This window comes from Orbicella faveolata, unplaced genomic scaffold, assembly GCF_042242905.1.
Source record: "Orbicella faveolata isolate gen_17 unplaced genomic scaffold, um_ofav_v1 contig_13, whole genome shotgun sequence".
Taxonomy (NCBI): Eukaryota; Metazoa; Cnidaria; class Anthozoa; order Scleractinia; family Merulinidae; genus Orbicella; species Orbicella faveolata.
Window position 1 is genome coordinate 21,028,531 of NW_028301540.1, and position 18,183 is coordinate 21,046,713.

Here is an 18,183-nt window from a genome sequence, read left to right on the forward strand (position 1 = left end):
CGTTGTAACGCAGAGACAATGATTAATAATTTTGCAGATAAAACCAGTTCCAATACTGTATTTTGGCGAACCTTACGGCAGAATATTTCCCACTAAATTGACTAATCAAAGTGCACATAGTAGCTGGGAGATATATCTTTTGTGACATTTGATGAGGGAATTAGAATAGGCGAAATCAAACCTACACCACAACTGTCACAGACGGTTTGTTTAAACATGTTCAGCTGAATTAAATGGATGAATTCTTCCTGACAAGTGTCTGAAAAAATATTCAGAGCTTCCGTTTTCACAGCACTTCCCACAATTCAACATAAGTCCATGTCAAACCCCATGCCAGTCTAGTCCCTCAACAGGGTCAATGCTCGGCCCCTCTAGCACCTGTGCTATAACACTGCCGAGGGTAAATAAAGGTTATTATTATTTATTATAACAGTCTATTTCTATTTTTACGATAACTGCAGAAATTCTCACGCGCTCATTGGCTAATTCTTATTGTCAATAAGCAGACAGATGCATGAATTTATTTATACCATGCATCAACAAGCGAGAGCGGACAACTTGACACTTTGCTACCGTAAAAAAACAAATTGACGTCAGTTTTTAACGCGTCTGTCCTGTTATCGACAATGAATTTCGTCATAACATTGTCAAAGTAGTCTGCAGATCTACTCGGCTATTGCCTCGTGGATCCACAGCTACTTTGACAATGTTATGACGAAATTCATGATCAATAACAGGACAGACGCATGAAGAACTGATGTCAATTTGTTAACTATCAAAGGTTTTAAGCATATCCAACCTACCGAGACAGTCCGGACTTTTGTAGTAATCGCTTCCCTCTGAGTAACCAAGACCGGCCAGGGTACAAACGATTTCCGTGTTAAGGTACTCCCCTAAGTCGTTAAGATTTTCCATCTCTATAACTCTATGCCATAAAATAATCAAAGGGGACTGCTTAAGATCACCGCACATAAGCTTAAGTGAAAATGTGAAGTTAACTAGATTGTAAATGTACCGGGAAATGAACACAACAAAATGTACTCCACCGATCCACAATATAACTACTGCAATTGACACAACGATCATATCAAATTTAAATACAAAACACGATGCTATTTTAGTCGCAAATCTATTACATTGCGAATAAATAGCATAAATAAAAGTTAACGAGAACAAAAACGATCGACAAGACATTCTATTTTCCCCAAGATTTCTTCGAGCCAAGTTGTACTCCATTCTCCGGATTCGAGCTGACTTACCTTCGTCTACAAGCAACAGACCACCATGTGGGCATGAAAATAGCGCCTAAAGTAAGATTTCCCAGGCGAAGATCGTGAAAAAAGATCAAAACATTCGAGGAAACAACACGAAGCTCGCTGCGGAATATCACATCGCCTGAAAAACGCGCCAAAGTTGTCGCCTCGATCTGGCGCGCGCCACAAAAGGAAGTCATGCCCAGTGCATCCGCGCTGCGGTTTGAGTCACCTGGAAAAAATTACTTTTGTTCTGGTTCCTCGTCTCTTTTAATGCTTAGCCCGGCCGCTGAAAGTTCTTCAGTCGGGACGGGACTAAGGTAGGTTGCCACCAAACATAAACACAGGCGGTCCAGACGCTGAGCTCGATTGAAACGTGACATTATGCTGCTGGCGATTGCGTTACGATTTTAGCCGTTTACAAGACAATCAATGTACGAGAATGCTTCGAAGATTGCTCTAAATGCTACGCGTAGAAAATAATTTAAATAACAGTGGCTTACCTTATGTTTGCATTGCATTATTTTGATGTCTCCTTTTAGTATATTAAATATATGTAGTATATTTCAGACATAATATTTCAGATATGTTGGTAGACTGCAGATCTAGTAGCACAATGCATGGTGGGAGAGCAGATGCCAATAAATTGCAGAATTAGGCACCGTCCACCCGACGCCTGGGGAATTTGAAAACGGAGGTTTCACTCTGAAAACGCATCAATGTTTTCCGTCCACACTGCACCGCAACAATCGCCGGTCATTTTGGATTTGTGTTTGAGGAAAATTCGGTCAGAGAAATCACATGATTATCGTGACGTCATCATTTTCGAAAAGCTCCGCTTCGAAAAGTTTTCCTTCCACAAGAAAACGAGCAGCTGGCGTTTTCAAATTCCTCCGGTTTGAAAAGCGTTTTCGAAAAGCTCCGTTTTCAAGACGGATTAGAGTGGACGGTAGGCCTGACCGTAGAAATAAAGTTGCGTTTTCAAATTTCTTTAGTGAAGTGTGGACGCTACCTTTGCTGTGGTATCATCAGGGCGCTTATATGTACTTTTGCCGCCCTGGTATCACTGTTTACGCGCGCGTAACGTTAGAGTTTGTATGGAGATAAGGAGATGAAATTGAAACTGATCAACGTGTGGGTAATTCATCGAATAGGCTGACACTCTTGAACATTCAGTGCCGTTATTCCTTCTCATCCTGAGGTGTTAGAACGAGATTTGAGCGAATTTTGGTTATTTACCATACGGTGTTATAATAAGAACTACAAGGTACGAGACTTTGGCGAGTTTTTAAAAAAGCGGTCTAACCTAATGAGTGAACCGCAATTTTTTTCAAAACTACCTGTCGAATTCGAAGTCTTTTTGTAAAAAAAACAACTTCAAAAAATATATATTTTTATACTAAATAGGAGAAATCTTAAAAGGGACCCTGGGAATAGTCGAGAAACGGAGAAAGTTTTTATCACCCTTCAATGAAAATAAAGTCAAATTTTAACAACGTTCTTGAAATATCAAAAACACAAAAAAACAAAAGAAATAATGGCAGCACGAAGAGATTTTAGACATTTTAAACGTTTGACGTCAAGCGCGCGCGGCCTTAACGGTGCGTCGCGTAGAAACCACGCGAGTTTTAAAATCACCTTACGTAAACAATAGGAACAATGACGAATTCAGTTTCTGCGTTTCAAATCAGAAGACAATGAAACGACATTTGGAGAACCTTTTTAATAGGCTTATGTAGAGCACGTAAGAAGTTATGCTTCACTAGCGAAGAAAGACGCTGATTTGACATGGAGCAACCGAAAAGCATCGAAGCGCAGCGCGGAAGGCAGCGAGGCAAAAGTTTTGATGTCGCATTTATTTTTAATCGGTGTTCAAGTACTGAGATGCAAAGTAGAGCAAGTCCCCGTGAATCCAACAATGATCTTGGAGAAATTAGAAACAGACTTCGGCACAAGTCCTGGGTGATTGGTGGGACTAGAAGGAGCTCTTTGCAAACCGAGAAAAAGAGATCTGTCTCGTCCAAGCTGTCGTTTGATGACCGCAGGTCTTCACACCCTACCAGGTATAACGGGCATCAGTTTGAAAGACACAAAACAGGGCGATTTGTCGATTACATGAAGATGAATGTACCTAAAAAGTGGTTGAGAGAATACGAGAAAAAGCAGGTAAGCCTGTTGGAAAAATTGTGAGCGCAAATTGCTCAGAGGATTAAACCTTGCTGTATCTATGGTATCTAACAACAACAAGCGTGCACGAACCCTGGGGCGAACCGGCGCAATTAGTCAACGGTGTTTTTTCTTTAGCACGTTTTCAATCCAACTACTGAAGAAAAAACTTGTACTCTTGATTTACAATCCAAACTGGCTATAATAGTTCACTCATGTGCATGTATATACTCAGCGCGAACAACCATGTTTCAGTCTTCATTTGTTCGCGTGAATTCTGCGAAATCGCGTGACAAAAGTTTGTCAGTTATCTAAACAATTTATAACACTGTTCAATCTTTTTGTTAACTTAAGAGAGAAAAATATATCATGCAAGCAGTTAGTGAGTGTAAATATCCATCGAAATCAATAGTGTTGTGAATTTTGTCACGTTCGGCTCTGTCTGAAGTTTATTATTGCTCCTGACTTTGAAAGAATGTAACGGGTCATGATTCGGATTTAAGAGGATCGATTTGTACATACTTTAAATAATTGTTCTATATTGATGGCTTTTTTCCACATGAAGTAATTTTCATGTGGGTGCTATGCATGCTTCCACGAAGGTGAAGACAGTCGTAAGTAATCATAAGTTTAGATTCCGAGACTTTGATGACGGCTTTCTTTCAACATCTCCGAACAATTCAATCAGGAAATACGAGAAAAGGGTTGCTTGCTTTAATCAAATGACTTCACCAAATGACGGCCAGGTTCTTCAGTCTGATATATGAGGGACTGGACTGCAAAAAACGAACAAGACTATAGTCACAGACTGCTGCACTGCAGGGAATCTTTAAATGAGAGAAATTTATCGCTTACTTGATAAACAACGGCATAAAAAGTCAATAATATATCAAGTTTTGCGATGATAAAAATGTCAATAAAATAACCTTGAATAACATTCACGCGATTATGTTGATACAAAAGCTTTCAACACCCTCGAGAATTAAGATGTTTGTATTGGCGCTTTGTTTTGATCTGTACTTTCATTTCTTGTAACAAAGCCGCGATTACAAGTAATCGGATTTGTTTTTTGCCCAAGGCTACGTCTAGCGTCTGGCCCAGCGCTTGGAACAACTACATAAAGGTCTTTTTCTGACCCGACAACTAATGCCGATGCTTTCTTCGCGGGTTATCACTGATCCGTCAAGCTATAACAAATACCAGAAAAATTCCCGTACTCGGACTTGAAATAGATAAAGGTAGAAAACGTTTCTTTTTCCAAAGAGCTTGAGCCATTTTACATCTTAGTAATTTAAATAATGTTTTTATAGCGGTAGCAGTAACGAACCTTTTTATATTGTAGCCCTGTTTAAGGTGGACAGAAGCCACCGAAAATGTAATTACCGGTATACTCGAAGTAGTATTTTCAGCTTTATCAATTCAATTGTGTTCATGTTATTTTTTCAATGGGTAGCTATGCGAGTTATGTTCTATTGTTCAAATAAAATATATATATAAAATGTAAACAATAAACTATTTCGTTTCACAGGCAGACCTTCGGAGGAAAAGCAAAGAGAAGCTGCAGGTTTGTAGAGTGTTATCATGTACCTTGCTGTTTTATACGCGGAAGAATCTAATGGTTTCTTCAGCGACTACCTCAGCGTTACTATAAACGAAGACATCAATGACCACAAATGTAAACCAATGATTACAAACCTTTATTGTATGGCTAAACTGGTCTGCGATAAAAAGGAAAATTCTGATTGGTTCTCTTAGCGGTCCGAATTTTCCAATACACACACAAATATATATTAGTTAATTCTTTTTGTTTTTTGTACCCTAAATATTTTAATCTTTGAATCCCTTTTCATTTCCACACCAGCCAAACTTTATGTTCCTGTTTCTTTGTAGCCTCCGGTTTGTCTTTTAGTTTTAAACTGAATCTCAGAAAACTTCACGCTAGTCCGGAAACAGACAGCTAATTTTCTGTGATACTTGGCGATAAAAAATTTAGATGCAGCATTTAATTTGCTTAAAAGCAGATGAACTTGGAGTATTTTAATAGCGGAGCGCCTGCGCGCGGAAGACGCGCGAGCGGAGCCCCATACCTAATACCATCCAAGCTCAATATACTGGTGCGCAGTAGGTGGTAGGTTTATGTGCAAGCCTTTTTCATCTGATTTGACTTTTAATATCACAGGTAATACTATATTTTATTTTTTCAGCCTCTGGATCGATTCAGGCGTGTTGTAAGGCTGGTAAGTTTATCGATTCAACTACGACCTCATCGTTACCTGTTACATAAAATAATTTCTTTGGTTCAATCCTCATTAAGTAATCACTTAACAAATAAAGCTCCATCTTTGTCCTCGCCGATAATTACATTTCACAAATAAAACCGAAGCATGATGTTTTATGGGATTTTATGCGATAAAATCAGATAAGGAAGATCTTCTCAGATTCAAACCGTTTCACATTAATCTAGCACCAACTGGTCTGAAAACAGGAGCTTTAGGTTGCACTTTACAATCCATTTCCCGTTCGCCATCTTCACATCCTACCAATAGCAATTCTGTACTTTTGCGAGTTTTATTTTGGTGCTAGAAATGAACCTTTTACGTTGAATGCTTTCTCTGACTGACGTCTCTTCTAGATCTTAACGTGTAACACGGCGTTTCGGAGCATCGTGCATTACGCAATGGAGAAAGGTCAATACGAGCAAGTCACTTCTGATGCTACACTCAGCTTAAAAAGTGCTGCCGCCAAGGGTGCTATGGAGAATTTAATGTTTGATCCAGAACATTACAAATGCCACCATGAGGTAAATTATAATGTACTTAGTGTCAGTTCCCTGTTCGGAGGTAGTAATTCTAATTTCCATTTTTATGTAAGCAGTTTCAATCGTACTTTATTGTAATAATTGTGTTTTTGCGGGTTAATAGATCCTTTGCATAAATGGCGCCTGAATTTGAATGGCAATAGTTTATACATCCTTAGTCTCGTACTCATGTTTCAAGACAAAGGATTTTCTTTACATGAATGTGAGGCTAAGGATGTATAAGTACTGTTATTTCAATGAAGGCGACATTTATGCAAAGGGTCTATAAAGTCGGCTAAAATCGTTTGATGATCTATTGTTATGACTAGAGCTTGACAGTCGCCCAGTTCACAATCCTACGATTTGCGCATGCCCTGACGAAAAGAGAAATTACCCTTAGGACTCCTTTTTTCCTTTTCTTGAGGTGCGATAAAGTAGGGTTGAAAGCCGCTTTAACATGTCGTTTTCTCTTCCACATTACAACCTACGAGCGCTACATGCTTTGCAGCAAATTTGTGACAAGAGTCATTCTAGTCTGCGTAGCAAGCGTTTCCGTGGGGTTTGGAAGCAAAGAAAGACCGAGGAACGGGATTTTCGGTGTTTTACCTGCGCGGAAAATGGGGCGATTCTTTGCTCCCGAACCCCACAGAAACGCTTGCTACGCAGGCTAGAGTCATTCCAACAATTAACATCATCAGATGTGACTTTTTCTTTTTAGTAAAATTGATTTGTGTTCAGTTGATAGCCGTGGCCGCATATGATAAGAAATTTCCTTTTTAAAAATGATCTCTCTTAATAAGGCAGTGTTAAGAAATAGCCAGCCATTACCAAAAAGGGACAGGTTCGCTATATGCTGAGGGCCATATGACGGGCCAAAACAAAACGTCATGCAAACGAGAACAACGTACGTATTCGATGTTTTGTGTTCGTTTTATCGTTAGGCAAATGTATTTCTGCTCTTATTTTCAGTTTTTAATGCCAAGCTGGGCCAAAGAAATTGCTTGCAAAGAACCAGAGGAGAGGACGAAGCAAGAAATCCACTCTATCGTGCAACTGATGAAACAACTGAAAGGTTTTCGTAGATACAGCTCCAAGATACAGGAAGCGATATGTGGGGCGCTCAAATACGATTGGTAAGCAGTCCAGTATGCAAATACTGTAGGTCATGAGGGCTAAACAACAAGAAGAAATACAATCTGCTTTTGGATTATTACTGGTAAATCTCGAATCCCGTTAAGGTGCGAACAAATCAAATTAGGAATTCCACCAGGAAGCAACTAGATTTATTATTATGGCGATTTCCTTAAGCTTGCCCCATTGCAGCTCAACGTGGTAAATTATTTTGTAACTTAGCGTTTGTTAGACGTCACTGCGTTTCTCTCTTTTTCCATAATTTGTCCGATGTATCCTTTGATTCACTTGCTCCACTCTGCTCTGTTAGTGACTGACTCAGTGCAACGATCACTTCCATACTAAGGAAATGTTTATGTCTTGTCCCTTGAATTCTTGGCTATACAAAAGTTCCTTTGTTCCGCGAAATGTGATTTTTAGGTGAAATGAATGTGTCACATTTTTTTTTTTAACAGCTTTGGTCGACGTCGAGTGGTAGTACGAAAAGGTCACGTGGCCCAGCGTTTCTACTTCATTTTCAGCGGCTCAGTGTGTGTCACAGTAGATGATGATGAACACAGCGCATTTGCCAAACCAACAGACAATGCTGTACTCAAGAGAGGGGACCACTTTGGGGTATGTACTGTGTACGTGCATGCATTATGTGTGGTGTGCCTGTGATGACTTTATGAATGAGACGTTTTACTGTACAGGTACAGGTACTGTAAAGTGTAGTTGAGCATACACATGTAAAATTTCATTGTTCGCTAAACTTTTTTCTACCTAGAAAAATCTATTTCGCTTGAAATCATAAACCCCCTCGTTACAACAATTATTGCAAGCTGGGTTGAGGTAATGTGGAGGTAATGCTGGTATAACAGTTTTTATACGATTAAAAGTCTTGAGCCTTGACGAGATTTATAAAGGACAGGAAACAGATCGATTTTTTTAACTCCCACACTGCGTGAGCGAGAACATAGTACCTTGTCCCTGAACCAAACAACGTTTCTGCCAGGCGGTAAATCCTAAAACCAAATTAATATGAGCACAATGTATAGACCCCCCCCCCCCCCCTGTAATCACATTCTTCACAAAATTAACTCTTCGCTGAATCACAACATTTAGGACCATTTATTATTTTTACCCTTTTTTAACAGGAACTGGCTTTTATTAGAGGGCTTAAGAGGGCCGCTACCGTGGTTTGTTTGGAGAGAACCGAGTTACTGTCAGTGGAAAAAGAGGATTTCTTTTCTGCCAAGATTGACTTGAGCTTTAACGCGGACATGCAAAGGAGGGTGGAGTATCTCAAGTAAGAAGAGACAGGATATTGAATTAGGGAAATACATGTACAGAGAAACCTCGTAAAACAGTCAAAATTATTTTGTGTTGAATAAAACGCTGTTTTATGTCCGATCGCTTATCAAGAGAAAACGACGGTATCTTAGAGAATAGTTACTGCTTCTCCTAGAGGGGATCTAGTTTATTGTTTCCAGAATTTTGTGTTGGGGTGCCCGTAAATTTCGCCGGTACTCTGGGTCTCGATGCAAGCCATTCCAAAAAATAACCAAGAATTAATAATATTTCAGCCGACTGTTATTGAATGAACTTGTGAAACTAAGTTAGAAGTCATTAGCCTTTTCATCTCCCATACAATCAAGTGCGAAGACCAAATTAAAGGTGATTTAAAAGTTTACAGGGCGTTTCCACTGCTATCGCTGGTTACAAGTTCAATTATCACTCAAGTTCTGATAAATTTGTTGCCATTTTCTGCAGAGAACATCCCGTGTTTAGAACGTGGCCTGAAGATGTTGTAAAACAGGTTGCAGAAGAAAGCAGACTTCAAGATTATAACAGTGATGAAGTGATTGTTCGTGACTCCTGTAAGCTGCACTGGATAATATTTATTACAAAGGTAAAGTCCTGGGACTGCGATGAGGGTCGAGTAATCACTAAATTTAGCTTGATGACATCTGACGCTTGAGGTGTAGGAGTGGTTGAATTCTGAGAACTGGAAACTCAAAGCGGAGTATTGAAAAGTGTTGATTCTTGCAAGTATACGACGCTTGCAGATTTTCAGCTATTTACTTACATTGCGGAGTACTGAATGTATTTAACATTTGTATTAACCTCACCATGCAGAAAAATTTAGGCGAATAGACCGTTTTACCTCTACGTCAGCTATTTTAAATTCCATTGTTTCAAATAGCTTTTATAGGATGGTCAGGGGGCAAATTATGTCCTGAGCATCCCATAATAGCTATTTGAAACAATGGAATTTAAAATGGCCGCCGTATAGGTAAAAAGGTCAATTTCGAAAGTTTGCATAAGCAAGAGTTTCGATTAGTACCACACAGGGTAAATTTACTGATTAGCCATTGCTTAAGGTGGAGGACAATTATCCCTAACACACGGACAATGGGACATGATTTAAAGTAAATAAATGTCTTTATTAATCACTCCACAGAGGGGCTTTTTAGGGCCAATGGCAACGAATTCTGAATCAAATATTACAAGCAAAGATAACATAGTCACAAAATCCCAACTGGTAGGAGGCAGACCAGTTGGCAGACCAGCAAAACGTCACCAAGGAGTCGAACCCGGAACCACCGAGAATAAATCAAGGAGGAGGGCTAGAGTCCCCCTCCCTCCCGCCCCGATTACGAGACCAGCACCCTAAACCACTCGGTCATGCTGTCTCCTGAACTGCCTAGTGCCCTTTCTGCGCAGAGGCGGTCTGAAGCGAGTCACGAATCCATGCAATGGCTACCGTTCAGACTATCAGAAATCTTCCAAAAAGAAAAAAAAAATCGCGCATTTTGATTTGTTGAGATACAAAAAGATCAACATGGACATGAGGTGCACTCGATAGAAACCCACAGGAAATGTTTTCCATTTCTGTTAGAAATTTCTACGAGGCATACTTTGCGTTATATATTCAAGGGTGAATTCTCTCGCGCTCCTTTCTTGATGTTATAGAATTACACAAACATTTTTAGAGCGCTCGTTTTTACAGACTGAATGAATAAATTTGTGTTGTTTTCTTGACAAAGGGGCAATGTGACGTATTGAGACTGTTGGACCTTAGCAATTGCAAGGAATACATCGACCATGCCCTAAAATACAGAATGGAGAAAATACACGACGATGCGTCTTCATCTACTTACAGTCCTACAATCGATGACATTTCTTTGAGCTCAGTCGTGTTACGAGGAGTCCCTCAGAGATTGGAGAGTCCCGAAGAAGAATCTACTGTAGAAAGCTCAGAAAAAGTAACTACTCCACGCAGAAAGGCGAAGTCTGAATCGTCCATTTTATACCGAGTCGATCGCACAGCAGTGATAACAGCGGATCAGGCTTCCAAGAAAGGGATCTTGCACTCCGAAAACACGGCAGGGAAATCACCGAAAGGACGAGTGAGTTTCCGAGTTGAGGAAAATCAGAATTCTGCAGTAGGTCAAGGGTGCTTGCAAACTTCCGAACTCAAGCGAAGATCTGTCGAACCCCAGCAAAGGCTTTCCGAACCCACGCCTGTTTATAGCACCATCGAAGACGAGGGAGTGGTTGATGGAAAGCGAGCAGAGGATAAAGTTGGTGTTGGGGTTTATATGATGGTGGATCGGCTAAGACCAGGCCAGTGCTTTGTAAGTATAATACATTGCTTGTATGCCCTTTGCGTGTTGAACGAATTATCCGAACATGTGATTTCAGCTGATACCTCGGACACGCCTTCGGCAAACGTGCTTCTGCAGGTGGAGAAACATTTCCTTTCTTTTTTAGATATTTCTCCTGTAAACCGCATCAACTTTCATAAATTTAAACCGGGCTGTTCCCTAAAATGTGTTGTCAGGAGGAAGAGAAAGAGAAACTGATCGATGTACTAAAGAAAGAGTCTGTCAGGTGATCCCGAACTGTAAGGACAGTAAGGCAAAGACCTACGGGCTCTCTCATTCTCGTTCGAGTGTTGCATCAGTTTTATTTTTTATTTTTTATATAAAATAAGGGCATTTTATTGTTCCTCATAGCTAGCCATGTCATACAATTACATATTTAACAAACAGTCGGTAAACATGGCGTAATCGAGTTTTTGTTTCAATATATCACAGGGTGCTTGGTCTTTGTTAGAGCAGGAAGATAAATGCTTACCATTCGCCGAAAGCATTCGCTCTTCAAACGAACAAAATGAAGGAGAGTTAAACAAAGTGAAAAGCATCAAAAGACAGTCCAAGAAAGAGAACAAACCCAGGGAAAGACGTTTCACTTTAGTCAGTGGAGGCTGCGAAGTGATTAAAGTAACTCGGGAAGTTTTCTTTAAATATTCGGACACTGTAACTCTTGATAAACTCAAACAATTGACTGCTACGTATCCCGAGGATACCATTTTATGCCAGACATATCTCCAGCATAGCGACTGGCGAACTTACAGAGAGGAGATTGTTGACAATGTTGTTGTTCGACACATAGCGCGCTTGGAAACGGCAAAAGGATCAGCGCGCTCACATAAAGTCAGGTCGTCTCCAGTTCCCTCACCCCTGTGCTCGATGAAGATGTGGCAGCCGGTTAATTCCAAGTGGGAGTATTTTCCAGACACGGGGTGGGTGCCGGGATATGTGACGCGACCAGCTGTTGAAGGTAGGTAATGAACGCTTGGTGGATATGTGGTTAAGCATTGAATGTGCGACAACTAGTCGGAAAAAGAGGGAACAATTTCTAGTGGGTGTACTACCGTTGCAAGGGCCGACGAAATTTTACTGAACAAGTTGAAGTCTAAGAAATTCAACTTAACATTTCAGTTCCAGATGAAAAGTCTTTTTAAAAATAAACTTGCTGCACATTTACAACTCGCTGAACATTATATTAGGAACATGTATTAACATAAGCTAAAACCAACCAGCGTGGCTCGGTCGCGTTAAAACACACCACTCCAAAGAAACTCGAAATGCAATAACAATATTGTCGAGTTCATTTCTGATAGTGCTTCAACGGAGTAATTTGCGCTTTCTTATCGGAAACATCGAATAAACACAATAATAGCAGATTGCCAACATTGTTCTTAACACTTTTCACGGTGGACAAAACACCATCAGGTTCGAGGACATTTGCGGTGGCTCGGTCCTCTAGGAACTTCCGGGTTAAGAACAATAGGAAGCGATTTTCACTGTTATATCCTTACAGGGGCATTTGTTATATTTATTTTTTGATGACTTTCCACCTAAACGACGAGAGGTTTTTATTGAGCTAAACCTGATGGGGGACGTGTACTTATCCGGCAAGTTTTTAGACATAATTCATTTGAAAGCCAGCCAAACAAAGCGAAACTTACAAAACGACCATCTTGGCTCCTCAAGGTCTAGGCAAACTGACCAAAAACTTTTTCAAATTTTAAACAATTTGTCGCATTTAGCAAAGAGCAAGGGCTGCTGTACACGGGCAATTTTGGTGTTATTTATTACCAGCTTCACCACACCAAAACAATAGAGCAGGATGATCACACACAATTGCTGTCAGCCGAAAACTAAAACGCCCCGAAACAACGTAATAGATCGTAGTAATAAATTGCATTTATAACAAGAACGTGGCTGGGGATCCTTTGCTTCAAGTTAAAACAACGACTTAATAGCAAGCAAGGCAAAATAAACACACCCTATTCGACGGTTCGATATAATACACGCGGATATTTTGCTGCCTTGCGTAGTCCTAAATAAAACACGATTGAAACACGAGTCTCCTGAACTGACCTCAGCAGGAATGTAAAAGAATATTGGGGCTTGCTATAAGTGTCTTGGCTTTCTTCCAACAGTTGTCTGTACAAAACGCGTTTTAGTTTCATTCCACAACTATTTTTGAAACAGTTCCTCGTATCCTTAATGTACCTTCAATTGTCTAGTTAACAATTATTCCACGAGCGCGCGTTGGATATGAGATGGATGGTAGCCAACGAGGCTCGTAGTGCGGAGTTGGCTTTTATCATGTCATATCCAACAAGCGCGAGTGGAATAATTGTTTTATTAAAAACGTCCTAAAATATAGAAAACTAAACTAAAATAAAAATAAAAACGACCCAAAAAATCACGCGTACGCTTGCCATATTTAGCTGTATTTGAGTAATGGCTCATAACCCACGATGGCTAAGCCAACAAAAACTCTCGAATTGTATTATCCAATGATCCAGTCTTTAATAATTTTCCTTATCCATACGTTCTATTGTTTTCTGTTGAATAAAGTGGAACGCTTTATCTTGTGGGTCTCCGTTATGGGATCAAAGATACTGGCGCCACAAGATCCTTGAGAATTTTTAGCCAGATCGTTGTCTTTACATTGTGTTTGTGAAGGAAGCTTTATTCCCACTCTGACTTTCCACTCAAATGTATATATGGTTCCAGTAAATTGTTCAAGGGGTCCTTCAAATCTGCCTTGAGCATCTTTGTTTTTAGAGGGTAGTGGAATGTTCTTTTCGCTTCACGGAACAGAAACCCGTTGTTAGACGCAGGATGTGTGGGTTGTTTGACTTGTGAGAAATGCTTTTTGTTTCGTTTCCGGCAAATTCAGTCAGGAAGTACGCAACAGCCGTGTTAAAATGACATTATGTATATCATCGAACATCTGGTCAGTGCATTTTTGGATTGTTGGCACCAAGGCAAAACCAAGCAGACGAAGTTCATAAGAACTTGTCAAACTATCCGAAGACTATATTGGAAGCAGTTACCATGAAGCCAGTTTTCAGAGGAACTTTTGTGATTATTGCCATACTGATATGTCTTGCTGTATGAACACATGGAGATGGCATCAGGACAACCACGAATAGAAGTAAGTATTAGCTTTTAATCGTCTTCGTTCTAACTTTTTGCAGCTTTATAGGTATATTGCCAATTGATTTGACAAAATTACTGTGGATCGTCGCCACTGTTTTTGACTCAACTAGAAACAAAAACTTTTTCGCCGTCTTGTATGCCTTAAACCCGACTTTGACCTCAAAAAGCGGCCATTCCAAACAATGAAAATGATGGACGCCCCATTTGAAGCTACTTGAATTTGAGTGTACTGACAGTTTATTATACCATGGTCAGTTCGTATCCCTCCCCCCCCCTCCCCCGCCTCCCTATCAATACTGGTCATATCCAGTAATTTTTAGTATCGTTAAAATAGGTAAAAATAAGCATACAGGCTTCTGACTTGGTGCCAAATTGATATTCTTCTGCCTGCATGAGATACAAGGAGATATATCATGTCAGGGAAAATTAACTAACAAAGTCCTCTCGAAAAAGATAGAACTCCGTCTCCTAAAGTAAAAAGTATATTATCAAAGCGGGACAAAGCCTTCTGTTATTTTTTGACCTGCTTCTTACAAGGAGCTTCATAATTTAGTGCAGAGATAATTCCATTTCACATTGTCGATAAAATTTTTCCTATGTACATTATCAGACTTATCAGAAAATGAATTCGAGGAATGAAGGATGTGGTCATTGAGTTTATGTACTGATTTAGGAAATTATCTCCTTTTCCTTCAGTTCATGTTTAAACCACGGTTTATATATACTTATGACGAAAATGCGGTTTCAATGTTGTTCCATGGTTGTTTCGTTACTGACTAACCATGAAGCATTATCCTCTGTTCTCAGCTTGAGCCGCTGAAAGATAAAACAAGAAGTAAGAAGCTTCACTTTGGCCAAGGCATATTCAATGGACTGCAATGCTGTGTGTTAGAGGGTTACCCCTGCTATGTCAACTCAGATTGTTGCATGAAGACCTGTAAACCCGTTTCCAGTGTTGCTTTAGGTATCTTTATTCATTTTTCTCAGAACTTCGATGAGATTTAGTACACAGTGTTTCGTACGTAGCATTTCCAAACTGTTCGTGGGTCACTTTCCTTATCATGATGCTTTTTTGGTTTTAGTTACAAAGATCTGTAACAGCAGTACTTCGACTGAAGAATCTACAGACAGTACAAGAAGCAAACAGTCTCTCTTACCCGAGCTGATCGACCTGCAACAGACTAAGAAGACAGAGAAGCTAAACTTGACTCGAGCGTATTCAGTCACTGCAAACATATAGTACTGTCAAATAAAATACATTGCACCGCATAAAGTGTAAATCTTTTGCCGGTTTTAATACAATAAATTATGTTGTGGCTGAACAATATCGTTATCGTAGTAAAATGACTTCAGTTAAGACTCACAGGATGAGGTACACTGAAGTGGCCGTACACAATCCACTGAAGAGGAATCTAGAAAAATGAATTAGCAAAAAACCCAACACAAAACATCAAGTCACTTGAAGTACGAGGGGCTTTCACTCTTATTTAACACACACAAGCTATCACATTTATACTTTCCATTCACTGAATGCTGTAATACCGGCTAAACCCAATATACAATTAGATTAAAGACAAGTTCCCACCTATTATGGCTTTCTTATGGTAACTTATAACACCAACAAGAAGTGCGAATTTCTGCTGACAGATTAATTGAAGTGAAATCAATCAAAACGATCTGAGCACTCCTCTGACTAGAAGTGTTGCTGGGTGACAAAATTAAATCAAAATGTTGAGATTGCTCCTTGAAAGTCTTCCAGAAAAAAAAAAAAACAACAACAACTGGTGTCCAGTGCGGGATAAAAACGAAAGGGTAAAGTCAATTCCAATGCTATGAGTTGGAGGAGTCACTGAGATGGCTCATGACTACGGATGGCGTTTAACCGCAGTTTCAGTAGAATGAAGTGGTTAGGAGTATTGCTACTCCCCTCTGGATGGGATGCTACTGAGTCTATCGCAGGATTACCCCAGCATTCTGTCTTGTCAGGTTGCCTCAATGATTTGCCAGTGCCCATTTATAGGCGCTGTGAGGGTAAGGTATCTTGCCCAAGAACACAACACTGTTACCCTGGCCAAGGCCCGAATCTGGCTCGCTCGATCCGGAGACTACTGCACTAACCATTAGTTCAGTGACGAATAAAGTACAGCTGAGTCTAGCTAATTTGAACTCGGCAATTTCGAATTCCCCGTTATTTTGAACTCAAAGCCATTTCCCTTGGATTTGGCCGTCATTCAATTACTATTGTCTATTTCGAGCCGCCGCCATTTTCAAACTATATTTTTGTTTCCTAAGAGTTCTAAATAGCGGGCTTCAACTGTATTAAATGTATTCAACATTTTATGAGTTCTTTCAGCTTAATTTTATTCGTATTATGACATTTAAAAGTATGATTAGCGCAGAGTGGGCGGTTTTGTTAACTTCTTGGTTCAGAGTGTGACAGGGGAGCTAATATAGAGAGTCTAGATGGGACTTCACTGTAGCTAAGAATTGGCCAACATTTTTTAAAGCGTTAACTGAGAACTCATGCGTTTTTATCTGATAGCTGAGATTTGAATGGGTTGAAAACTTAACTGATAACTGAGACTAGACTCTTGATATAATAACAACAAGCTTAATTGAATTGAAAGTCAATTTTAATATAATTTATTTTATCCTCTTTCAGCTGGAACTTCACGACCAAATCATGGGGCTAATTTAAATCGTTCTCCCGCTTCAAGTCGAAGTCAGAGCCCATCATTAAGGAAGTGGTCTCCTGCTTCATACGGGACGCCGCGCGGGTCTCCCATCCCGTCTCCCGCAGGCGCCTCGAAATCGTCCGAAAAGCTTCTGCCACTGGTAACAAATGACCTGGTACTGGCGCAAGGGAGCCAGAGAGCACTGGTACTCACCCAAGGGGGGAGTAGATGTAATGATTATCAACTTCAGATCGAGAGAAGAATTATCAACAAGCATGATATGAAGAAAACAAACCAATATTTTGGTAAAGTAACATGACAACGTTTTAACAAGGACTGAACTTCTGTGGTTCGCAATCCATGAAAGTCATGTCATGCGAATTTAGTATTTATGTTATTTAATGACAGTTAAAAACTTAATAATCTGCGCTCGACAAATATCAGTGTGGAGTTAACATCATCTTCGAACAGTTACTTGTTTTTTCGCCATGGTATCGTTATGTCGCAACGGCGTCAGTTTGTTTGATAATCAGGATTCCTTTCATTTAACTTTATTTATTAGAGTCACCAAGTGAAGGTATTTATGAATTTCAAGCCAAATAGTAAAGTCATTCAATTTTATCGTCACTGTTTGTATCTTTGACTACAATTGGAAGTGCATTTTGATGGTGGTGTTAATCGTTAATCCGGGGCCTTTCTACCTTACAATTGTGGGGTGCACCTAGCCGGGGTTAACACACATGACGTTGGGAGTGTACGCACATGTATGTTTGTCCATGGAGATTGCTTCGCAAGGAATGACGATATGTTTTGTTGCAGGGCCTGGCATTGTAACTCTCTGAGAGTAAAAAAGATTACGCGTTAATTCAAAAAGTGGTAACTCAGACAACAATCACTTGGCATCAGAAACTTGTGATACGAGAGGGAGTCGTAATGAGTTACTACTACTGGCGCCCTAACTCAAGTTTCCAGTTTCATGTATCGCAGATTACTAACTTTCGTGGGCACACAACGTTTGCAAGGAAAATACACGCTCTTTCCATTTGTTACTCTAAGTATGAGTTCTTTCTAACCCTATCGATTTTCCGACTAGCCGTTTGTGTACTGCCATTCGGCTTTACGGTGATGAAAGTCCTTGATAACACTACCGAACCTTATGCATCAGTCAATTCCCACCCCCTTGGGGAATAGCCGCGCATTTGCTTACGTCTTGATCCCAGGGGTGGGGAATTTGAAATTTTATTATTTCCCAGGGGAAATAATAAAATATTCCCTGCAAAAAAAAAAAACCATTTCCTCCAATCAAAGGTATTTTCTCCCAAACTTGGATACTGCGCGAAAGTGGAAAACAGATCGAGTTGCGTGGTATCGTC

The 18,183-nt window shown here is 40.0% G+C and overlaps 3 protein-coding genes across 7 annotated transcripts in view; 2 read left to right on the plus strand and 1 right to left on the minus strand.

Moving 5' to 3' along the window:
• LOC110051163 (protein timeless homolog) overlaps window positions 1-1,414 on the minus strand; it is a 38,878-nt gene extending 37,464 nt beyond the window's left edge. For 2 of the 3 annotated variants that reach the window (XM_020757164.2, XM_020757166.2), the window contains exons 1-2: window positions 1,260-1,414; window positions 804-925 (exon numbers count right to left, since the gene is read on the minus strand). In XM_020757164.2, the coding sequence (XP_020612823.2) occupies window positions 804-925; window positions 1,260-1,294 (157 nt within the window). In that variant the 5' untranslated portion in view covers window positions 1,295-1,414. Of the gene's footprint in view, window positions 1-803; window positions 1,237-1,259 lie in introns of those variants that run through there. The other variant, XM_020757163.2, reaches the window with a different exon arrangement.
• Window positions 1,415-1,465: 51 nt separating this feature from the next.
• Window positions 1,466-18,099, plus strand: LOC110051184 (uncharacterized). 2 transcript variants are annotated; one of them, XM_089285025.1, is made up of 11 exons: window positions 1,466-1,573; window positions 4,948-4,983; window positions 5,624-5,656; window positions 6,052-6,219; window positions 7,186-7,349; window positions 7,803-7,962; window positions 8,484-8,635; window positions 9,100-9,238; window positions 10,377-10,967; window positions 11,430-11,955; window positions 16,798-18,099. In XM_089285025.1, the coding sequence occupies exons 4-11, from the start codon at window positions 6,097-6,099 to the stop codon at window positions 17,127-17,129; spliced, it is 2,187 nt and encodes a 728-aa protein (XP_089141151.1). In that variant the 5' UTR covers window positions 1,466-1,573; window positions 4,948-4,983; window positions 5,624-5,656; window positions 6,052-6,096; the 3' UTR covers window positions 17,130-18,099. The 2 variants fall into 2 exon arrangements, with proteins under 2 accessions (XP_089141151.1, XP_089141150.1); XM_089285024.1 differs by lacking the exon at window positions 1,466-1,573 and adding an exon at window positions 2,877-3,419.
• Window positions 11,972-15,916, plus strand: LOC110051108 (uncharacterized). 2 transcript variants are annotated; one of them, XM_020757086.2, is made up of 3 exons: window positions 11,972-14,130; window positions 14,943-15,099; window positions 15,218-15,916. In XM_020757086.2, the coding sequence occupies exons 1-3, from the start codon at window positions 14,098-14,100 to the stop codon at window positions 15,373-15,375; spliced, it is 348 nt and encodes a 115-aa protein (XP_020612745.1). In that variant the 5' UTR covers window positions 11,972-14,097; the 3' UTR covers window positions 15,376-15,916. The 2 variants fall into 2 exon arrangements, with proteins under 2 accessions (XP_020612745.1, XP_089141157.1); XM_089285031.1 differs by having other exon boundaries at window positions 14,943-14,970.
• Window positions 18,100-18,183: the final 84 nt, after the last annotated feature.